This window comes from Electrophorus electricus, chromosome 5, assembly GCF_013358815.1.
Source record: "Electrophorus electricus isolate fEleEle1 chromosome 5, fEleEle1.pri, whole genome shotgun sequence".
Taxonomy (NCBI): Eukaryota; Metazoa; Chordata; class Actinopteri; order Gymnotiformes; family Gymnotidae; genus Electrophorus; species Electrophorus electricus.
Genome location: NC_049539.1, coordinates 11303868 through 11328166, shown reverse-complemented (window position 1 = coordinate 11328166; position 24299 = coordinate 11303868). Strand labels below are relative to the sequence as shown.

At 45.5% G+C, this 24299-nt stretch overlaps 1 protein-coding gene across 2 annotated transcripts; it reads left to right on the top strand.

Moving 5' to 3' along the window:
* The first annotated feature begins 937 nt into the window (after positions 1-937).
* Positions 938-15629, top strand: smarcc1a (SWI/SNF related, matrix associated, actin dependent regulator of chromatin, subfamily c, member 1a). 2 transcript variants are annotated; one of them, XM_035526371.1, is made up of 28 exons: positions 938-1158; positions 2097-2216; positions 2438-2523; positions 2735-2816; positions 2915-3007; positions 3114-3183; positions 3604-3673; positions 3793-3868; positions 4071-4196; positions 4473-4567; positions 5352-5479; positions 6329-6388; positions 6487-6524; positions 6909-7030; positions 7303-7374; positions 7603-7716; positions 8082-8235; positions 8468-8578; positions 8752-8802; positions 9332-9590; positions 9780-9941; positions 10946-11001; positions 11173-11311; positions 11858-12018; positions 12188-12322; positions 12888-13203; positions 13544-13666; positions 13874-15629. In XM_035526371.1, the coding sequence occupies exons 1-28, from the start codon at positions 973-975 to the stop codon at positions 13960-13962; spliced, it is 3294 nt and encodes a 1097-aa protein (XP_035382264.1). In that variant the 5' UTR covers positions 938-972; the 3' UTR covers positions 13963-15629. The 2 variants fall into 2 exon arrangements, with proteins under 2 accessions (XP_035382264.1, XP_035382263.1); XM_035526370.1 differs by having other exon boundaries at positions 4449-4567.
* Positions 15630-24299: the final 8670 nt, after the last annotated feature.

Genomic DNA, 24299 nt, shown 5'->3' with positions numbered 1-24299 from the left:
ATACATCCAGTGAGAGGTCACGTGTGCCAAAGATGTCTAAAATACATCCACTGAGAGGTCACGTGTGCCAAAGATGTCTAAAATACATCCAGTGAGAGGTCACGTGTGCCAAAGATGTCTAAAATACATCCAGTGAGAGGTCACGTGTGCCAAAGATGTCTAAAATACATCCAGTGAGAGGTCACGTGTGCCAAAGATGTCTAAAATACATCCAGTGAGAGGTCACGTGTGCCAAAGATGTCTAAAATACATCCAGTGAGAGGTCACGTGTGCCAAAGATGTCTAAAATACATCCAGTGAGAGGTCACGTGTGCCAAAGATGTCTAAAATACATCCAGTGAGAGGTCACGTGTGCCAAAGATGTCTAAAATGGGATTCCCTTTTTGTCTCCCAGTTTCTTCCTCACCACATCTGATCTGTTCTTTGCCACTTTCCTCTTCGGCACATTAGGTCTTGATTTTCTGCTATATGACAATGTCTGATACTAAATGTGTTGTAAAAATAAATTTGAACCGAAATTTAAACTGAGAATTACAAAGAAGATAAATCAACTGAAACAGAGTAAAACAGCTATCTTTATTTTTGTAATGTAATGTCAGGCAAATTAGGATTTTATAGACCCACAGATGTTGTTATTTACAAATAGACAACCACAACTTTTTTTTATTTAGAAATGACATTTTATTTTTTCACAACTATGGGCATTTGCTGTCATTGTCTAAATTTCTGTTTTGTTCAAGTAATCGTGAGCTGTTATTCATAAACCTTAAAAAATGTGACCAACTTTAAGACACTGCCTTGCTGATTTTCTGGTGAGATACCACAAGAGGGCAATACTTAATTCCGCCTGCTGTTATGTTGCGACATCTCGTAGAGTAAGTAATGCCGCGGCTGCGCAGATTCGTTTAAAAAAAAATTACATGGTGGGAGACACGGAAAGACCACGGCGTAGCATTCAGCTGTAACTAAACAATGGCGACTGCGGCGACTGCGGCGGGTGGAACGGGTTCGGGGGGACCAGCAGCCAGTCAGGCAGGCACCGGTGCCTCGGTTGGTAGGAAAAAGGACGGAGGGCCATCGTCTAAATTTTGGGAGAGCGCCGAGACAGTCTCTCAACTTGAGACGGTGCGACTGTGGATTGGAAAACACTACAAGAAGGTTAGCCAGCTAACGCGTCTGACTGGGCTAACGTCCATTGATCCGGAGGCCCGCGCTCATGCACAATAGGCGTAGAGAGCAGCTGGCTGGGCCACAAGCAACGTTTGTCGACATCCGCCGTGTCGCGGCCAGTTTGGTATAGTTTTGGCGAAACATTAGAATTTATTTGGAATGGAATGTTATCCGTGAATTGCCGTGAATATGTGCGATTTTGTTCCTGTAGCTGTAACTTACGGTCGATAAAGATCACGTAGCCTAGCCAGTAAGAGTTAGCTTAGCTATCGCCTAATGTTTTGATAGTTCAGCTAGCTAGCCAGCCGACTAACAGGTTTCCTTATTAGGTAGCTAGGGTTAGCTCAGTTAATAGTTGTGGTTGGTTTAAGAATACAGGCCAGCTCGTTCGTGTCAGAAACAACGTTATATGTGACACATGTCTTTTTGAGAAGTAGGCCTAATATTGTTCTAACCTTAAAGCATCAACTGGTTGTAGTCGGACAACGGTTGTAGGTAACGTTAAAGAATAACTAACCTAGCTAGATGTGTTACGGGGGGTTGTATTAAATTGAGCTAGTTAGGTACCTTTTGTTAATTATGAAAAACTGGCTCGCTGTGGCAAAACGTGTCACGAACCAACTGGTTAAGTAGCTAACTAAAGACTTGTTTTATTTCATAGTAGTTTGGAATTTTGCAATTTATTCGCAGTTTAATAAGCAAGTTAGCCAAACGGTAAGCTAACAAGGAAGCCAGGCTTTTTCTGATGACAGTGATCATAAATCGTATTCTTGTTGACATTGTCCCTTTACCACGTGGAGCTTAGATGCTCTCTGAATGCGGTATTTTGTCCAATATGTGTTTAAACTGCAACTCCAGTGGTACCTTTTTCCGTATAAAAACGCAGAACAGTAGGGGCTGAAGGTATTGTATTGTGGTCCCTGCAGTATGTCCAAACCGACTCTCCGTCCTGCAAGTCTTTGGCAGGACTGGTGGTGCAACTGCTTCAGTTTCAGGAGGATGCGTTTGGGCGGAGGGTGAGCAATCCAGCCCTCACCAAACTGCCTGTAAGTGTTTTTACACTTTGGTTTGCCAACACCTTGGGATGAACAGAATAAGTCCATGATTTTACACAATAACGTTTTTTTCTTGTGCAGTATCACATATGTGCCTTTGTGCAAGCAATTACAATATCGTAGTTCCTACATTTTAGAGAGCGTTACCTTCAGAACAGTTCCATCCTGAATGGACATTGGCATAGCTGACAGTTGCTGGTATGGATTTTTAGGCAAAGAGCTTCTTGGACTTCAAAGCAGGTGGAGCACTGTGTCACATTCTGGGATCTGCCTACAAGTTTAAGAGTGAGCAGGGCTGGTGAGTGGCACGTTGAGGCTGTTTGTGACTTTTGACAATAACAGACAATAACAGGGTGATGCTGTGGCAAATGTTTCACAATGATGATCTCCATAATTTCGTGAAGGTCTTTGGCTACAATTCTGGGCATGCAAACTCTGTTCATAGTGTGTGGCTTGGTCTGCAGGGGTTTGTATAATTGTCATTGTGTTGTATAATTGTCATTATTCAGGAGAAGATTTGATCTGCAGAATCCATCCAGAATGGACAGGAATGTGGAGATGTTCATGAACATTGAGAAAACACTTGCTCAGGTAAGATTTCTATTGCCTACACAACTGAAATGAAACTGGGCTCTGGATTAGAAGTCTTTTTTTTAGAAGTTTTTGATTCATTTAATTGTTTCCTGCAGAACAACTGCTTGACTCGGCCTGTTGTCTATATCGTGTCTGACATGGACCAAAAGCAAGCAAGCAAACTCAAAGACATCATTAAGAGACATCAGGTTAGACACATCTAACATGGTAGTCAGTTTTGAACTTAGCAGACTGATTTAGGGAGATACATTTTAAAAAAAGTTAATGTTCATTTTGTTTTTGGCTCTACTCCAGGGCACAATTACAGAAGACAAGTCCAAAGCCACCCATGTCATCTGCCCCTCCCCCTCTCAGCCTGAGGAAGGTACAGCTTGTACAGTCCAAACCAGTCATATACCTTCATCTTAACCATGTGTTGCATGTATGTAATGTTATGAATATTGTTATTTCCTGTTGCCTTTATGCCTATAATGAAGGTCCATTCTGATATGGGTGTTCTTGTGATAGCGTAATTTCCCCCAAATCCCCAAAACATGGCTTTGGATCATTTTAGTTCACAACATATGTAATGTGTCAAAAACACCCAATAGTGATGCTTGTTGACGTTGTGTTTTTTTTCCCATTTTTTTACTTCATGATGCCCATCATTGCCCACAATGACAAAAGAAAACAATCGAGATATGATGTTGGTCCTGTACCATGACATTTTAAGTCAGTAGTGTATTGTTACGCCCCCTTGGTTGATTTGCTAATACCAGCTGCATCGACATGTTCTGTTTTCCAGAGGAGTGGTTGCGTCCTGTCATGCGCAAAGACAAGCAGGTGCTGGTTCACTGGGGCAATTACCCAGACAGGTATGTCCTCCACTGTCCACTGAACTGGAAAATTTATTCTTTTTAACCCTGTGATGAACTAGTTTTCCTTCCTGTCCTGAAAGCTCTCACATTGCTGTGCTGGTTTATTGTGCTGACAGTTATGACACCTGGGTGTCTACCAGTGATGTGGATGGGGACGTTGAGGAGCCGCCAAGCTCAGAGAAACCTTGGAGGGTGAGAATACATAGAAACTGTGTGTGTGTACATTTTCAGCACGAACACTGTTGTGGAATTGGGACAATTTTAATAGACTGCAGAAAACAAGGTTAAGGCTGTGCTGAAGGAGCTGCCTAAAGACGTGTATGGTGGGGGCGTTCTCGGAGAGAGAGAAACCAGGGCCAGTGTCGTGGATTACCTTTGTCCTTGCCTGTCGCAGGTACATGCCAAATGGGTCTTGGACATGGATGCCTTCAATGAGTGGATGAACGAGGAGGACTACGAGGTGGATGAGAACAGGAAGTCAGTCAGCTTCCGCCAGCGGATCTTCCCCCGAGAGGAGGAGGTAAGCCTGTGGCGTCTGCTGTGTTGGCTGTGTTCAGTAATGAGCCACTCAGGCCTGTGTGGCTCCCGTCATTCATGTGTCTGTCACCCACACGCTCTACCTCTTCCTCACGCCACCTTTCCTCATCCCCCGCCCCGCCACGTCCCTCGTCACCCCCACCCCTTGGTGTGTGAGAGACCGTTCCATTCTCTCATTCTTGCATTCTCTCGCTCTTTCTCTCATCCCTCACCCGTTGCTGTGGTTAACGATCAGTCTTCCCGTACACCCGATCGAAAGGAGCGCAAGTCCCTGGCGAGCAGCAAGAAAAGGCGTCGCTCCCCTTCGCCCCCAAGTACCCCTGCTGAGTCCCGCAAGAAGGGCGCAAAAAAAGGGTAATTAACCCGCACACCAGCATGCTGCTGCAGGAAACCTGTCCTGCTCGCTGTGGCCTTTTCCACATGCTCACTTACCATTAGGTTCAGCCTGTTCAGTCAGGTCCTTTTATCTTTTTAATGTTGACATTGCTCGTTTACTTCAAGGCCACTTAGTCACAGTGGCTTTCAGAGACCTGCAGTGAACCGAGTTGGGGCCCTGTTTACACTTACTCGTTTAATGGGTCTTGAGTATCTGGATTGTGTATGATAAGATTTTAACCACATGTATTTATGCATATCTGGTTAGCCAGCTTAAAATCTGATTGCTATTGATTGTTTGTTTGTTTTTTCTTGTTTCACTATAAATAAACAAACAATGATGGCCACTTCCATAGATGCAATTTTGTCTGTGTTTGTTGTTTTCCTAAAGGTAAGGGAAGACGGAAACTGCTGTTTCCACTTTTGAGGTGGTTCTAGGATGGTTACATAGTGTGGCACTGTGGGGGCACACTGGGGGGGCCACTGTTTGTGGCTCAGAGAGAATGACAGGGTTACATCTGTATTTAATGCTTCTCCTACCTTTTGTGGCTGACCTATCTGGATGCAATCCCAATACTCGACACATGAAACGACTAACTGTAAACTGCATCTTCATGTTGGACCCAGTTCTCCTCCTGTTCTAAAGGTTTTTGGTCCGTTGGCTTTCAAGTGGATCTAGGCTCGTCTCCAGCTTAGTTTCAAATGGATATGATTAGTGTAGGATTCAGGTTGACACACTCATCTTTTGCACTGGGGTTTGCAGGAACCCAGGGCCCCACTGGAAGCGGCGTGGTCATCGCGAGGATGACGAACAGGATGAAGACCTCACCAAGGACATGGAGGACCCGTCACCTGTGCCAGGCATGGAAGAGGTCTCGCTGCCAAAGAACGGTGAGCACATCACCGTTGCATGGTTGCTCATGCATAGACACATGCATGCATCCATATGCCTCATTTAAATTTACATTGCATGTGTACGTTAATTCATTCTGAAGCTTGTTAAAATCATGGAACCAACTTAAGCGGTAAGATTTTGTTTTAATTGACGTTTTCATGCACCTGTGTTCAAACGAGAGCATGGGTGCATGTGGCTTTTTCTTTTTTTTAACTAATGTAATCAATGAAGGAAAAAAATCAAACAACGTTGTTAGTACAGACAGGTACTCAAGTGATTTATTATGGGGGCTATCTGCATGCTCTAGACTCCTTTCAACTGTCCTGCTTTTGTCTTATAGGAATTACTGTGGAATTTTGTAGGAATTACTGTGTTGCTGTTTTGCTTGTTTGCTTGTAATGCCCTCATATTTACCTGGTACCAGGGGAGATGCGCGTGGATTTCATATGTTCAAGCAATATTGTCTTTCGAGGGGGAATGGTTGTTGATTTATTTGTTCTTTTCAGGGTTAATGATTGTTAACTTAAGGAGTGATCGGGTCGAAGTTTTAGCCAAGCGGTTTAATTTTATATCGGTGCAAGAGGTTTACTTTTGATTTGGCCTAGAGTCTTCCTGTTCATCTTTTTAGTCACAAGATGAGGTGAAACACAGGGCATCCCTTCTAAAAAGAGGTGCCCAACACTAGTGTGGAAGCAGCTCTAGGTTTAACAGTATTCATCTTTGATCTGGGTGGTGGTGGTAGTGAGCCTTGGCAGCGTGTCAGTGTTGTGTTGCACGTGACTATGTGCCCTCCTTATTTACCCCCTCCAATTACTTGTTGACATTTGCCATTTTCCTGCTTGCAGTCAATCAGAAGAAAGACAGCGAGAATGCCCCAGTGAAGGGAGGGACAGTAGCTGATCTGGGTAAGAGTGCCCTCTGTCTACAGGGTGCTACTTCCTGTTTGATGATTAGTAAATGGTGCTTGATCTGATGAATGCTGACATGTTCCTCTCTCCCTTAGATGAGCAGGAAGATGGGTCAGTCACGTCTGGGGGCAAGGTAAGAGATGTGAGGGCTTTGCTTGGGTTCTCTTTTAGTAGATCTGGGAGGGTGGTGTCTTATTTCAAACGCAAGATACCCAGCTCTCTTGCAGCTAGATTGACGTGTAGACTCAGTTTTGCTGACATGCATTCTGTGTAGGACTGGTTGTGTGTTTCTGGTTTAGTCCATTAAAATGAGTCAGGAAGAGCAGCGTGCACAGTGAGTTGCTGCTTTGTGGTTTTGGTGTTTCGTTGTCACATGGTTATCATGGTTTGTGTTCTCTGAGCTGCTGCTTCAATAATCTGTGCAATAATCTGATCACTTTTAACTGACCTGCAGTTCAATTAGAGTTGACTGGAGGGTTTTGGTGTGAACGGTTGCCTGTGTGTATGTGATTGACAGGACGATGAGGACCAGGGTAAAATGGACGTGAACCGTCTCATGGACTCTGGCGAGGATAACGTAACCGAGCAAACCCATCACATTATCATTCCTAGCTACTCGGCCTGGTTCGACTACAACTCGTAAGAGCTTCCCTTGTCACGTGTTTGTGTGTTTATATAACATCGGAGCTGCAGTGCAATTATTGTTGGTCTGTTCATGGTGTATTGGAGTGTGTTCTGATTTAATTTAAATATGTGCTGAACAGTTCAAATAATAAGGACATGCATTCATGTTTGGAAACCCAAAAAAGCTTGTAAAATGTAACTGGGGTCCAGCCCTACATCTGAGGGATTTGAGAGCATTCCACTCCACCGGTGCTGAGTCACGTGTGTCTTTGTTTTTCTTGTTCTAGCATTCATGAGATAGAGAGGCGCGCTCTGCCAGAGTTCTTCAACGGCAAGAATAAGTCGAAATCTCCAGAGATGTAAGTTCACACAAGTGGGTAAGCTGCATGATACGACCAAGTGGTACTTTTAAGTTCAACCGGGTGGTAACAAATATATAAACCCTAAATATTTTTATTATTGGACACTGATACCTTCTCCTTTAATGTTCCTTCTTGTGCAGCTATCATATTTTTACTTTTCTGTGATCTCTCTTTAAACTCTTAGCTGTGTATTTTCTCTGACTGCTGTTTCCATTCTCTGCTCAGATATCTGGCATATCGTAACTTCATGATTGATACCTACCGGCTGAATCCTCAGGAGTATCTGACATCTACTTCCTGCAGACGCAACCTCACTGGAGATGTGTGTGCCGTGATGAGGTACTCGCAAATTTTTTGCTTTGCTATAAAATGGTGGGCAAGCTATCTAATGCAGAAATCCTAAAAGGCAAACGTTAGCTCATGATGTTCACTCTCAACCTCTTCTTTAGAATCACCTGCCTTCTACCTGTGTTCACTAGCCATAATGGGTGTTTTTTATATGTGTAAATGTGCGACCTGCGGCTATGCAAAAATTGTCAAATATCCTGGCAGCGGTCAGAGCACAGATGGAACTGTGGTCAACACTAACTGTTTGTGGCAATAGATGGCCTTTTGTCTCTAACCCCATATTTATATATATTTATAAGCACACAGTAGTGTGCTTGTGAATGTCAGTGACTGGCACTGTGTTGTCTGTCTGTCAGGGTGCATGCGTTTCTGGAGCAGTGGGGCCTCATTAACTACCAGGTGGATGCAGAGAGCAGGCCACTACCCATGGGGCCCCCACCCACACCCCACTTCAATGTGCTGGCAGACACTCCCTCTGGCCTTGTGCCTCTACACCACCGCCCCCCGCAGGTCTGTGGAAGAACAACTCCCCTTCTGTTCTATGTAAAATTGTGTGATCACTATCCAAATGATTTAATGGTTTTAATGCTGTTATACATGAAATCCGATAAGACCGGAGTTTTACACTGATCCTTCAATTTAGATAGGTAATAATTAAGTAAAGACTTTCATTAAGGCCTTGATGTTTTGATGACTTTTCCTGATCAACAATCATGACCAAAACTTTCTTGCTGTCTGCCAGATTCCCTCTGCTCAACAGATGCTGAACTTCCCAGAGAAGAGCAAAGACAAGCCCTCGGACCTGCAGAACTTTGGCTTGCGGACTGACGTGTACTCAAAGAAAAACTCCAAGGTGAGCAGCTTCCTCAGGACACTGCAGGCACACTGCAGCCTAAAGGTGTGTTAGTAAGTCATCTTTCTAGGCTACAACTTTATTTTTTAAGGTGGTTTTAACGTACGTGTGTGTGTGTGTGTGTGTGCGTGTGCGTGTGCGTGCATGCTTGTTTGCAACTGTGTCAATTCCAGAGCAAGGGTACAAGGGAGTGGACTGAGCAAGAAACTCTGTTACTGTTGGAGGTGAGACCACTGACCAATTACAGGAGGCAGAAGTTCAGTTTTCTGTTCAAATCTTTTTACACAATGTTCTCCTGGAATCAGATTCATTTTCATTTCATAATGAAATTGTCCTGATGTGGAGAATGAGGTGACTGCTCCTGAAATGAACTAAAACCTGATTACTGAAGTATCAGTTGCATTCCTTTTAATAATAATGTTAAACTAGGTTCTTCTAATTTTAGTTTCACCACAGCATTTCTCTCTCCTGTTCTTGGAAAACCTTGCTGCACAACCCATGTTTAGAGGTTTTCCTTGTTCTGTCTTTGTTTTTCTCTCATCATAGCTCCCAACAAAGCTAAAGCTTTCAAGACAAGACAAGACTCTAAAGACAAGACTCTAAAGTCTCCGATTACCCCTCAGACATGTTTGGAGCTGTTGTATAATCGTAGTACACGGGCTTTGAGTCCTAAGCTAGGTTTGACCCTGAATGGGACATTAGCCAGGTGTCGTGGTGTGATTGGCTCTCTGTGCTTTGCTCTGACTGCCGCAGGCCTTGGAGATGTACAAGGATGACTGGAACAAGGTCTCGGAGCACGTGGGCAGCCGCACACAGGATGAGTGCATCCTGCACTTCCTGCGGCTGCCCATTGAGGACCCATACCTGGAGAGCCCAGAGGTGGCACTCGGACCCCTGGCCTACCAGCCAATCCCATTCAGCCAGTCGGGAAACCCCGTCATGAGCACCGTGGCCTTCCTCGCCTCGGTGGTGGACCCCCGAGTGGCTGCAGCCGCCGCTAAGGCTGCTCTGGGTGAGCATACGTGCCTCCCCCCCCTCCTGCCTTAATGTAGAACCACTCAAGACTTTATCTGACATGTTCATCTAATAGGTATGTTACAACAGTAAAGGACAGGTGCACTCTGATGTCGTTAGGCTAACATAGGAGCAGCACCATTGTGCTTGTTTATTCACGTGTGCGTCCACGTATCTTGCGGTGTAGAGGAGTTTTCCCGCGTGCGTGAGGAAGTCCCGGCGGAGCTGGTGGAGGCTCATGTGAAGAAGGTTCAGGAGGCGGCGCGGAGCACGGGGAAGGTGGACCCCTCCTACGGCCTGGAGAGCAGCGGGATCGCTGGCACTGCACCCGACGAGCCCGACAAAACGGGTAATTACACGCCCGTGCAGCCTCACGTGCCTGCACACGCTAGCCTCAGACTCGCCCGAGTGTTCGCATACTCGCACACTAGCCTCACACACCTGAGCATGCGCACGCATGCATGCTAGCCTCAGACTCACCCACATTCACTCATAGTGCTGTGTTTATGGCAGGGATTTTGGTTCCCAAATGTGGCTGATTCACCTTCGCAGCACATTAGAGGCCTTCATGAGTAGAAGAGATTGCGTCTGAGCCAGGTGGAGGTTAATTTCTGGAATTACATGACAACTGTGTGAAGGCAAACCAGTGATGCTAATCCCCTCCCCCCAAACAAGCCCAGAATCCGTCCAGGGTGCAGGCGCCGGCATTCACAAAAAATGTGAGAACGCCCTAAGAAATGGTGCCTCCCAGAAAACTTGGAGTCTTCTCTCAATATGTCAGCAACAAAAAGCACCACCTGTGGGGCTGGATGGATAAGAGGGGACGCGTGCGTGCGTGTGGCTGGCCCATTTGAATTAGCACTTTATTGGCAGACGGGCTGCGGGTGGTGCTGCTGAAACTGGGTCAACTGATGTTGAGGACTGCTCCACTGCAGGCAGTTCTCCCTCTGTGCTCTCTCTCTCTCACGCTGTCTGTCTTTCTCATACACACAAGCACATGTATATTACTAATACATTTACTATTACCACTGGTGCTCCAGTAGCCCCAAACACAGCTGTTCAATTACTTTACTGCATTTTGCTATATACACACACACACACACACACACACACACACACGCACACTATGTGAAGCAATTCTGTTTTCTTGAAGAAATCCAGGTTCTACTAAGGGAATCTTTGTGATAATTTGCTCGTGTATCACACCAGGGAGATGTAGCTGAGAGGGATATGCACCTCAGTAATGGAAATCCCAAAGCCGCCCTGTGACTGAGATGGAGTGCGTGTGTTCCTCTCTGAACAAGCTTTCAGTTTTCAGTAATGGTATCAATTCTTCTTGTTCCTCCCTCCCAGAACCAGCAGAGGCTGAGAAGATGGACACAGACCCAGAGGCTCAGCAGGCAGAGAAGGTGAGAAGGGCTCTCCTCCTGCAGGCTTGGCCTCTCCAACCGCTCACATGGAGCTCCTGTGTTTTTATATTGTCATGTCAGAATTTGAAACGTTTTAAAAAAAGAATATAACAAAGGAAAGTCTGAATTAGTTTGCTGTGTGTGTGTGTGTATACATACGTGTTGTTTCAGGCGGAGTTGAAGGATGAGGCGGAGAAGGCCAGCGAGGCAACAGAGAAACCGGCAGAGGGAGAAAAGCTGAAGAGCGAGACGACTGAAAAGGCTGAGCGTGAGGAAGAGGAGAATGAAGGAGGGGAGGCAAAGGCAGCAGGTACCCTTCCCGTGCACACTACCCTCTCTTGGTGTGCAATGTCAACTAGATGCAGAGATTATTCTGTGCATTAAGAGAAATATGCAGGGTCATGGTGGCATGATTTCAGTCGTGCTATACTACCCGTTCCCTAGCATGCGGCACGCGCCCACACGCATGCTCACAGCGCAGGGCCAAACTTGTTCCTCTCTCATTTCTTCAGATCCCCCCCCCCCCCCCAAGCTTAGTTTACCATGAAATGAAAACAGCAAAGCTATCACGTCTTTTTGAAAAAGCACCTCTGTGCTCTATCAGTGCATAGTGGCATGTGGCATGCCTAAGCCAGTCAGATGACCATAATCTCACTAGAGTTGGTGTGAAGCCCATGATGCTTTGGGCCTGTCAGTAGGCTGGACTCTCGCTGCTCGCTGTGGCACGGCTTCTGCCACCGTGGCTGTGGAATGCTAGTGCAGCTGGCCGCACTATCCAGGCATGGCCTGGATAAAGCAGGAACGGCTTCCATCTACTCATTAGTGTTCCTTTACCCTTAAGATGGTCTGTTTTCAGACAAAGATGAGGAGGCGATGGAGGTGTCTGCGGAGGGGAAGGAGGGGGAGGAGGTGCAGCCTCAGCAGCAGGACCTCAAGAAACTGGAGCTGGACGTGGGCGAGGGCAATATCGCCACCGCCGCAGCTGCTGCACTCGCCTCTGCTGCTACCAAGGCTAAGGTACACACACACACACACACACACACACACACACACACAGCTTTTGTGCCCTTTTGTTCAACCTGTATACTTTTTCAGAAGGTGGTCTGTTCATGTCATATCCCCACAAGCCATTAGATGATATTTCTATTCATTTCTTTCTTTCTCGCTCTCTCCCTCTCTCCTCCAGCACTTGGCTGCTGTAGAGGAGAGGAAGATCAAGTCCCTGGTGGCCCTGCTGGTAGAGACTCAGATGAAGAAGCTGGAGATTAAGCTCCGTCACTTTGAGGAGCTGGAGACCATCATGGACCGGGAGAAAGAGGCGGTGAGCATCTCGCCCCTTTTGTCTTGCACTCAATCTGTGCCTAAACACATCAGATGTGACACAAGTAAGAAAGATTTGGTGTTGTGTTCTCCCTTCCCACTCTGTATGTGATCTGCGACACCAGGACTTGTTCATAATTGTGAGCACTGGTCTGGTTTCACTGCGTTCTCTCGTGAGCAGCTAACCTCAGACATGGGACATGACTGTGTAGTACAGGGCAGGTTAGCGAGGAATCACAGATGGAGACGACGACCCAGTTTAGTAACTGCAATTAGTGCATAAAGAATGTCTTTATATAACCCTGCCCAGCATTGTCCTGCAGCCTGTCTGCCAGCAGAGGGCAGCGTTCGAGGTGCTGTGTGTACACTGTTTGGCACCGGGCAGGAGGCTGTAGATCCTCTTTCTGGTAATGTCTAAATGCTAAACCACACCAATCAGCACCAGCATAGGAGGTCCTACGTGTCTGCATGCAGCACAGGTCCTCATAGGCAATAGGAACCACACTGCCTGTGTATTTAGTCCCATTGCGAACTGCTGTATGAAATCCATCTCCTGTGTTCTCCAGCTGGAGCTGCAGCGGCAGCAGCTGCTGACGGAGAGGCAGGCGTTCCACATGGAGCAACTGAAGTATGCGGAGATGAAGGCTCGGCAGCAGATGGAGCAGCAGGCCGCGGCCGCAGCAGCCCAGCAGGGCGGCGCCGTGCATCACGGGGCTCCTCCCCCCACTCCACACGGGCCCCCACCCCACGTCCCGCCTCCCCACGGACCCCTGCCAGGAATGCATCCTGGCCATCCCGGTCACCCCGGTCACCCCGGTCTTCCAGGTGCTGGGTACCCCCCCATGCACCACCCCATGGGACCCCACCACCCACCACAGACAGGTCAGCACCCATAAACCCGGCATGTGGGGTGAGGGACTGAGGATGTGCTTCTGTGTAAAGTCTTTGTTTTAATTTGGAGGGTGGAGGGTTCTTCAGCCGTCACAGCAAAGTCCTTGGGGATGATGAAGCAGTTATGACTCAGACACTAATAATTAGACATGCATGTTAATTATCCATCTCAGTGTGAGAGTGCCAGCCTTGCACTCTTGGAACACAGAGTTCTTTTATAAGTGTGTGTGTGTGTGTGTGTGTGTGTGTGTGTGTGTGTGTGTGTGTGTGTGTGTGTGTGTGTGTGTGTGTGTGTGTGTGTGTGTGTGTGTGTGTGTGTGTGTGTGTGTAGGACCGATGGTTGGACCGGGTCAGCCCATGCCTGGCCGCATGATGCCAGGACCTGTGGGACCTCCTCCAGGGGGCATGCCCACTATGATGGGCCCCAGACACCCTGGAGCCCCCAATGGCATGTGTGAGTATCTACTGTGCTTCTCTCTTGCTCTGTACATGTGTGCATCCCAGAAAGGATAGCTACATTTAGAGTGATGCTTCATATGCATGGAGGAAACATGAAATGTGTGCCTCATCGCATGCAGTTTGGAACTTTGCTAAGTCTTTTTTTTAATGGGTAAATTAACTAGGTGTTGTAACTTTTTTTCATGCTTATCTACTGATACAGATCCTGGTCCTCCACCACCTCCTGTACAGCCTGATGGGATGCCACCAGCTCCGGCATCTTCACTCCCCACACGTCCAGCCGAGAACTAATCCTTCTCCCCCCCACTCCCCCTTTCCACACACACGCACACACACACACACACACATCCACATACACACACGTTCACTAAAACACTTGAATTTGAGACAGTTAATCTATTTCAATATTACCCCACTCTCTTAACTCTCTACTGATTGCCTTAGGCTTTCTCCTTCAAAATCCTTCAGTTTCACCTCACCCACAAACACTCTTTGTTGTGGGTACAGAGTCAGAAATACTGCCTCTTCTGTGCATCCTGTCTTCACACTTAAATTCAGCCTTCCGGTTCCCTGTCTGGCCAGTAAGGGGCGCTGCTGTAGAGAGCGGAGCTATTTACACACTCGTGTTTGGCTTTGCTCCACAGAGGTACACGGCGGCTTGCGTATGGCTCTTCCCTGTAATGTGAGTGGTGGACCCTTAAATGTGTATATTGTGTTTAATCTATGTAAGCTAGACGTCCAGAGGGGGAGACAGGGGTCTCGGAGTGGGTGTGCGTGAAGAGCTTAAACCTACTGACTTACTTGACACCCTGTTCCTACTAACACCCTGTTCTCACCCTCTGAGCTCCCTCTTCAGAATCACACTGTAGCAATGAGCCAGCAAGCAGCTCTGCTCCCCTGCTGTAGATCTTCCAGGGCTGGGGCTGGGGTAAAGCAAACATGTAGAGCAGGTCTCTGTTGGCAGTCCAGTGGAGCTTCCCTTCTTCCCTTATCTTTGAGAATCTACCTCTCCAATAGTATTCTGGACCTGTGTGTGTGTGTGTGTGTGTGTGTGTGTGTGTGTGTGTGTGTGTGTGTCTGTCTTTCCATAGCTTTATAAGGCAACAGTTTTACTGTGTAGAGTGAGAGGTGTTTTATGATACTCCGCTTGGTCACCTGCTCTTTACCCCGTAACGCTTTGGCCAGAGCACAGAGCAATGAGGTCTGGAGAGCAGATATATATCTCTCTCTCTCACACACACACGCGCGCGCGCACACACACACACTTCAGCACTCTGTAAAGATCTGAGCCAGGGTCATGCAGAGTGCAGAAACACACCACAACCCAGTAAGGTGTTGTAGAAAAGTGCCCATACTCTCTCTCTGGTTTGCTTTAGCTACCGTGCAGAAGTACTCTTAACACGCACCTGAAGCAGTGCTGATGGGAGGATGGTTCGATGCTTGTTTAGTAGCTGGCCCTTAGTGTTCCTCCTTTAGGTGCTCACAATGTAGCTGCCCTGCCTCACTCTACCTCTTTCTACTACCTCTCTCTCTCTCTCTCTCTCTCTCTCTCTCTCTCTTTCTCTTCCTCTCTGATCTGCCCATATGACTGCTGCATTACTGCTGTGTGGAGGCTTTTGGTCCTCCTTTTGCTCAGGTGATCCATGCCCCACGCTCAAACACCTTGCCTAATCTTTTACTCTACACTACACACGCATGCACGCACACATACACACATACACATAGACATACATGTTTCAAAAAATTCTGGGCTGTATATCTTACAACAGGAGTTAACCCCTATATATCCTTTATTGCTTATTGTTATTTTAAGGTAATGTATTTTTAAGAAAATAAAGTTTGTGTAGACTCAGCTATCATTGCTCATGGAAGTTTGTAGCTTTTACTTTTTTTAACCTGCACATTGGTACTGAGACCCAAACACTGTCAAATAAAATGGTGTCGGTTTTTGTTTTGTATGGATGATTTCCTGTGCTTTGTTGTCCCATGATGTCATTGCTGCTTCTGTTCTGATTACTTGATTCAACAAATACCACTTCATAAACAAGGGCACCGTCATTGATTTGAAGCTCCAATTTCTCCATTTCAGTCATATAGCTAAAAGCCGCTTGATTGCTAATTTGTCCCCTGGTTTCCAGCTGCTAAGCATGTAAGTTACAAACCAAGATCATGAGGTCCTTTTGTTAAAAAAAAAAAAAAAAAAGTGCAATTTTGCTCATCATGCAGAGTAATCTGGCATGGAGTGCATTTCCCCAGCAGAGAGCTTCTCTGCACAGTACAGCAGGAGTTAAGTGTGTCCTTATGGCCAGATGGGCTCGATATTGTTCAAGGACCCTCTTTTTTTTATTTCATCAGCCTCGTCTCAATGTGCAGCTCATGACTACAGTATATAACCACTAGTTCAGTAATAGCCAGAGGTAGCTTTCTTTCACAGTCATTTTCCTGCATTCCCATTGTGCTCCCAGCAAACTCTTTAAACTTGGTTGATTCTGCTGTGGGTCTTTTTAATGGATCAAGTTCTGTATGGGGCTACTGGCTGGCAGCATTATCAGGAAAGGGTATTCCATCAATTCCATGTCAAAAACTTGAGTTACACTACTAGATGACGATTAGATAAACATTTCCAAAAACGTTTATAAATAAAATAATTATTCTTAATCATTTGTGTGTGTCTAATCCATGAAAAATCTTTCAATCTACCCTGGTCTGAGTAAATCTGTCCTGTTACCATGTGATAAAATATATATATTTTTTTTATTAATTTTATTTATCTAGTCAGTTTACTGCACTATTAACTCTCACTTAAGATGCTAGATAGGATGGTTTATGGTACTGATTTCCATCCATTCCTGTGCAGTGGATGGGTTTTCCCTGCTCTCTCTCTCTAAGATTAGTCGAGATAAGGGTCTTGCTAATGACGCCACAGCAGGCAGTGGAAGGTAAAGCTTGTGTTTAGGTAACAGCACAACCACCGATTTTAGTAGAACTTGGGGTCCTTCCCATCTCTAATGGATACTGTTCCACTCCATAAACTCACTCTCATTGAGAGCCAATTCACCCTTGCGCTGGTACGAAACCAAGTGCGCTGGGAGTTTGTGTTTAAACAGAACTCTCCCGGGTAGCTGCTGCTGTCTGTGTGCTTCCTTATTTGGTTTTCCTTGTGTTTTTACCAACTTGGAGACGCCTTTAGAAAGCTGAGGCGTTTGGTGGATGTTGGAAGTGTGTGGTGTTTCCTAATTAACCCCATTTCAGAATCTCAGCTGATTCTGCTGTAGGATGTGACCACGGTAACCCCCTCACCGTTAGCTAGTGTGCCTCTTTCAAGCCTTGGTTTTGTCTCCCAAGTCAGCCTGTTTTTTTTTTCGTTTTTGTCTGCTCCATGTGTTGCACCCTCTGCTGGACCGCTTCCTCTTTGCTCGCATGTTCGTGTACATTCTCCCTCCCACTCGTTCTTTTCCCTCTCCTCCTCTTCACCTCACTGTCACCCTCCCGCCTCCATTAAAACTGTGCTGTGGTCCTCTCAGAGCAACCTTGCCATGTTTTCAGGGAGAAGCGTGAAGGTAAAGACCCAAACATGGATTTGGGGACTGAGTTTGTTGCACATCCTTTTTTAATGGTGATGAAATGCACCCGATTGAAAGAAATCAGTGCCATATTGTACAAATGTAAAATATTAAACATAACATTTGTTGTACGTGATTTGCAGAAGGCTCATGGTTCACGGAGTGTGTGTGTGTGAGCATGTCTGTATGCGTGCACTTGTCAAAGAGAATATCTATTAGCCACGCAGGTTGTGAAGTCAACTGTAGCGTTGCTCCCTGCTGGACACATCCCTGACTGAGCCATCTCGACTTGCTTCTCTGAGCGTGTTTCCATGGAAACAGCTTGCACAGCTCAACGCGTGGAGCCGGTTTGTGTGGTTACGTTCTGTGCCTGAGCAAAGGCTCCAGCTGGTCTGTGCAGGGTGCAGTTAGTGTCATTAACAAGGGGCTCTGTGTTCACCTCAGCCAGCAGCGGAGCCGCTTCCTCACGCGGGCCTGCCGTGATAACGACTGAGCTGCCACAGGCCCAGCAGCCGTTGGTTATTCCCAGAATTGTCTGTTTTTCCGAGTTGCTGACGGATCAGAATCACCAGCTCTGTGGTTCTGTGCTGTTTTCATGTTGTGTGTGGACTGAGGTGTGAGTATATGAGTGGACACACTGGCACAGCAGGGACCTTCTACTGACAGTCTCATTCACCGAAAAGGACAGATTTGGGACAGAGCCACTGGACTGAGTCTGCACACTGAAACCCACTACGAGCGGTGCGGTGGGGGGATTGATTGGTGTGTGTTCAGTCGATGTTTTCCATTGAACTTGGATTCATGTTAATATTGAGTTTTTCCGTGCCAAATCTAAATATGTTTTCAGAATATATCCATTGCATTTTTTCTGTTTCAGCATGAAAATAGAGCCCCTCATTGTTGGCAGACTACTGCTGGACACTGAAGAGGCATCATTCTAAGCCCAAATATAGGAAAAACCCACACACATGTAAAATGTACATACTTAAAAACCATATGTAATGGAGAAATTCTAAAAACATTAACTCAGCATTAAACTAAATTGTTCAACATGTGCATAACACAGGGCAAAAAGATTTTGACCTTTGCTTCCCAAGCTCAAATAGCTAGAGTTTATAGTACGTTTTAAATTGTCTGTAGCACTACACTGTTCATGAATGAATATTGTGTGGTGCACTGTCAGTACAACATGCGAGTTTGGCCATGGCTTGCTTCTCTGAAAACACTGCTGTTTCTCTGAATCACAGAATATGCTCATTGTTTTGTCCTTCTGTCTTCATTGCTCTTGTGCCCATATATGGTACTACTTATTATTATTTTAATGAACACAAACATTAATGGAGTTTTTAAATATCTCCTATTGCAGCAAGTGGTAAACAAATGTTCCAAATCCAATGCTTTATACACTGTACAATTTTCTCAAATATATCGTTGTATTCTTTGAATTATGACACTAGAGTCGAAAAATTTGTTTGCTGCAAATAAGCAAATTACTGCACATTGATCTGACATGAGATTAGCAAGCTCTCTTGTTAGTGTAGTTTGTCCACTGTCTATTTAGGTTGTAGTTGTCCGTTAGCTGCCATAATTTAGTTAGCCAGTGCTACTGACGTCATTTAATTGGCGGTAGCTTTAGCTTGTACGTAGTTATACTCATATTTCGACTACTTAACGATTCAGAGTATCCAGTGATGCAGGGGAGAAAAAAAAAAAGTACAACACATCTGGTTTTAAATGTCTGGGGTGTTTTTTTTTAATCACAGGGTGCGACAGAGGCAATTTTCTTTCTTTTCCACAGAGAAAAACCCTTTAGACCCTGAGCTCCTAATATTATCATGATTCCAACTAGGATGACGCGCGTCTTCTGTGGTGTGTTGTTGCTGGCAGGTGCAGTGGACTCCAGCTGACCCTGGCTGAGCTGACTGAACTGCCTGTTCCAATTACTACCCTGCATTCACTCCTGTAACTTCTTGACATCTGATTTAAATGACTCCTGCGTAAGTCTGATTGGTGCCAATGGGCTCTTCCTGTTGTGGGGAAGTTACTAAGTCCATGCGAAAGAAGATGCTGATAAATCACTGCGTTTGGGTTCTTGTAGTTGACTTCTGTGTTCTGCCCCCAACACCCCACAGCTGCAAGAATGAGCTGGCTCACTCACTCACTGAGCCCTCGCACATGCATGCACAGACACCGCCGTTCCCAGCACGTCTACACTTGCATGCGATATATTGGATGAGGCAGCATATTGGCTTTTTGTTGAGTGTGAGAGGTGACTCTTTTCCTCTTCCTTCTCCTAATAAATGGAAATGTTTGTAAAGGTGTACATGGGATGATGCTTCTGTTATGTTTTTTCCTTACATGCACAGATTAAAACCCCAGTGTCCAGATTTTTGGAGCTACATCTTTCACTGGCTGGAAACAGGGTGCTGCACTCCTCTCCAAAGCACACCCAGAACACTGGTCTTGGACACTTCTTTTTTTTTTTCTGCCTTCTGCCTGTGTTCCACTGCATACAGGAGCTGATTCCAGATCAGTACTGTCCAAAGGAGAGCTTTTCCCTAAACAAGTCCTTTTATTTTTTTGGAATAAGCAGGCAGTGTTCGGATGTTGGAGGCTCGTTGTCTGGTCTCCTCCCTTGGCTGTGATTTGTTGTGATTTGTTGTGAACTCTTTCGGCTATGGAAAGGATATTTGGATCAGTCCTGCTGCATCTGTGCAAGTCTGTTTTTGGTTAGCTCGTCGTTATCCAACGAGAGATGTTATGCAATTCAAGTACACAAAACTGGGACACTTGAGTGACCTGACATTTACGTTTGCAGCATTTGGCATATGCCATTATCCAGAGCAACTTACATGCACATATCAGTAGACAGCCTGTGTACTCTCTAGAAATTGAACCCATGACCTTGGTGGTGTTGGCACCAGATCTACAGGACTGGGCAACTACAGAATGAAGACCAAAGTGTTTTTCACACAACTTTTTTCCATTTTGGTTATTCTGTAGGTCTGTGAAACTGCAGAGCTGTGGAGACTTGTCCAGTAGAATAGCTCCCACTGTCTTGTGCATTATCCTCTCGTCGTCTTTGTATTGGTTTGACAGGCTTGACAGGCTGGTGCTATAGTAAAATCACTCATTAAGAATGATGTCCTCAGAAATAGGCCACTATCTGCCCAGGGACAGATGTGTTAAAGACCCCACCCCAATCCTTACTCATATAAAACAAATAACATCTCTAACTCTCACTCATATACCCCTATCCACTGACTAAATATACCAGCGATCCAGATAGTCTGGAAGTACACTTTCGGCTTAAACAACCCCAGAATATCTTGTATGCAGTAAAGCCTTGATGCAGATTTGATAAGAAGTTGTTATTTCAGGTGTCTTTCAGTCAATTAAATATCGCAGTCAGATTCCATTCTCCACTAAGGAAAGAACTGCAATAGCTGAGAAATGTCTGCTATTCACAGACTACTTGCCAATGCTTGGAATGATTCTAGATAAGTTCAGTATGGTTTTTATTAGGACAGCAGTCAACTAGAATCATTTCTAGAATATTTCTTCATGCAAGTTCTGTCCTTTCTAGACACTACAGATCTTAGAACAGATCTCCTCCCCATGTTTAATTTTGTTCTTAATTTGTTGAAAAAACATACCGTCTTTGTCTTTAAGCCCTGAAGCATCATAGCTACACTTGAAGAGTTGAATCCACAAATGCTGGGAGCTCCTGGGTTGCCAGGAGCAGAAGGCTTCATCTTGCTTTTCATAGGTTTGCTGCTTCTGCCTTGCTGGAATTAAGCACAGGCAGACACAGACTGGAGTACGCCATCACCAACATCTGCACCGACTCGTCTGGACGGCCGGATGAAGTCCTGCTTAATTTGTCCCATGATGTTTGTGAATGTGCAGAGTGGCTGTGTATATTTGGTACAGTACACACGTGGCGTGTGTGCTCGGCTGCCTCGGCTGTTTGAGAGTGATCAGAGATCTCAGAAGGCTCTTGTTCTTTCTGTGTTCCGTGCTGACAGTGGGCCAGGCTTTGGGAGAATTTAGCACGCCTCAACACTGCCGCTGTTCACTCACTGGTCACACGGCTCTGCATTATTCATAGGACTTTGGGTGGAGGTTTTACCCACCACTGCACCACCAGCTGTCCCGCTGCTCTGCAACCAGAAGCGCAGGGTGAACCTCATCACCGTACCTCATCACTGTACCTCATGACCTTACCTCACGCATGCAAATGAGATCCACACGCTCTTATTCCCAGTCACCGTTCTGTCTCCATTCTATTGTCCTTAATTTTTCTAAGTATTTTTCTCCTTAGCCCCACCACCCCATGATCTTTCTCTCTCTCTCTTTTCCTCTGTTCTATCTCTCTCTCTCTTGCTCTCTCATTCTCTCACGTGTTCTTATGCATTCTATCTCATCTGTCTCTGTGATTGACCCACCGCCACCCCCTGCCAAATCGCTGAATGCCTTTAAGTAGATGATTTGAGCATCTCTCCATCACCACTGGCTGTGTATATCTGACAGTTATTCTGGTGGCTTGCTGTGGTCTGTTTCCATGATATAAATGGTTGTTCTCCAAAACTACAACCTGAAATTCCTGTATTCTTTAAATCATTGTTACAGCTACGTAAAGTGTAAATCTTTTTTTTTTTTTTTTTTTAATTAAATAATAATTTTGATATGAAGTGGTACAGAAAGCCCTGTGCAACATCCTCCTCTCAGAGCTGTATGTCAGGGCAGAGGCGTAAATTACCGCAGTGGGGTCGTGTTGATCCAGTGCTATTCTTGTGCACATATGGGGATATATATGAGGACCTACATTAGCATTTATGTCACGCCAGGAATATTCTTACTCTTTATTCAAGGTGAGTTGAGAGAGACAGACAGCGGGTGTGTGCCCACTGATGCAGGCAAAGACAGACAGACAAATCTGGGTGGAAGAAGAGAGTTTAGTACTGCGTGCTGCAGTGTGTTTGTGTGTTTGTGTGAGTGGAACAGGAAAGGGAAGGACGGAGGAGGGGTGTGTACAAACAACTTAGTGCTGCTCTGGTTGACAGCACATCAGGCTGCAACCTCTACAGTCAGCCTGTACAGCTCAGCACAGGCTCCTTGGTAACAGAGACCAGACGGACGAGCGCTGAGAGGAGGGAAGGACAGTAGCTGCTTTCAGGTGCAACGTACTGGAGGGTAGAGTGTCCATGCCAGTAAAGAGACTGAAATAAAATTTGTGTTTTTGCATTCTTGTGTACATGTGGTATTCATAATCTATGTGTGTGTTTGCATGCGCACAGGGTTGGATAATGTGCAAATACAATGTTTGTTGTTGATAGCTAGCATGTGACCTTCATGTATCAATTTTTAGCATTTTAGATGCATTTATAGTGTCTTTAAATTTCAGCTGAATGTGTTTGGGTGGATCTATATTGCTGATGTTTGGTGTAGGAATTCTTATATTCACATGTGGAAAGACTGAGCCTTGCTGTGGATAAAATGCTTTTTAGGAAGTTCTAATGCAACAATGTGTGCAGCTACACAATTTAGATTTAGTAATTTGACAATTTCTTATCCACTGTGACCTGCAAAATCCTGCAAACGGCTGAAGGTGTTTCGCAGAGAATGTGAAAGCACTTCTAGCTGAAAAGACAATAGTCTTCTCCTAGCCTGATTCAAAGGCAATAGCACAATAGGAGCAGCAGCCTCACTGACATTTAGCAAACACGAACATCCTAGCAAGTGAATGGGTAAGGATGTGCTTAAACGTTCTGTATGTTTGTATTACTAAAATTGTATATGCATACACACTGCAGTGCTGGGAAGTACATCAGAACTGAGCAAAGGAACAGCTTGAGGTATTAAGACCATGACAGAAGGAGCTCAGAAATGGAAGCTCACTTTACCACAAGGGGACAAGGACATTTAAAGCAGCAAGATTTTGCCTTGCAAGCATGTTTAGATCATAAGGAAGGGCACGTCAGGCAGCCAGACAGTGGAGTTGCTGCACTGGGCTGTGGTGTAGTTTAGTGGTGGTGTGAGCCCATTTTGTATTTGATCCTCACTACCGCAGGGAGGAAGTGGGGCCCAGCAGCCGACTATAATCAATAAGCCAATAGGGGAGTTGCAGTAGGCCAGTTTAGTAATGATTGTAGTTTGGATGTGAACCTGGATGGCCTCTGTTGTCAAGAATAGCAGAGAGTCTGGAACTGTGGGCTCTTGTAAATTTGATGTGCTCCAGAAAAGGTTAACTGGTCTTTCAGAAGCACCCGTAGTTTCCTGGTTGTTGAAAGCTGCAGCATTTGGAGACACTGTAGAATAATATATAATGTAACTTTCCACTGTGTTTATATAAGCAGAGTTTTTACATTTGAACCAGCTCTGATCTGAATGAGTCAAGCAGGTCCATTTCTCCATAACATTCAGACTCATCAGAACCGCAGCCTAACCTTTCACACCCATGGCTAATCACGGCCATACATTTTTAATAGGATCCCCTGCCGTGGCCTGTTTCTAAGCCTCATTAAATGCTTCTATGATGAACTTGGATTTTGTTCTCAAATTTCCGCTGCAATTTCAGCTGTGGGTGTGGATGTCTAGCAAGCGACACTGGTGTGGAGCAGACTTCCCACCTCCGAGGTGATCCACGAAGACCATCGCCGTGTGGGGGAGGGAAGCCAGCCATGAGCTTTCACATAACGATGATGGTTATTCCATAGTGCATTTGGGAAACCCTTAAAGAGCTGCAGTTTTGGAGAAAGCTGGTGCAATTATTTCCTCCAGACTGGCATAGAAGAAAGCTGTCAGGGAAATGTGTGAATGTACACATGCAGGAAACAAGATGCTGGGCAATGGAAGCGAATAAGAATCATCCTTGAATACATGCAGCAAAGACGAACTGATCCTCACCGGTTCCATCTCAGGAATCCCCATTTACAGCCAGTTTCACTGGAACTTTTGTCATTAATTTAATTTAATTTAATTTTATTTAATTTCTTTAAAAGCCACATATTGTACCTAAAGATTCGGACACTTGGAACCTTTGTTGTTTTGTGGCCAAGTGAG

Coding starts and splice junctions, on each gene's coding strand:
- smarcc1a (XM_035526370.1), top strand. CDS start 973: ATGGCGACTGCGGCGACTGCGGCGGGTGGAACGGGTTCGGGGGGACCA. Junction 1,159..2,096: donor TTGGAAAACACTACAAGAAG/GTTAGCCAGCTA, acceptor TGGTCCCTGCAG/TATGTCCAAACCGACTCTCC. Junction 3,674..3,792: donor TGGGGCAATTACCCAGACAG/GTATGTCCTCCA, acceptor TTGTGCTGACAG/TTATGACACCTGGGTGTCTA.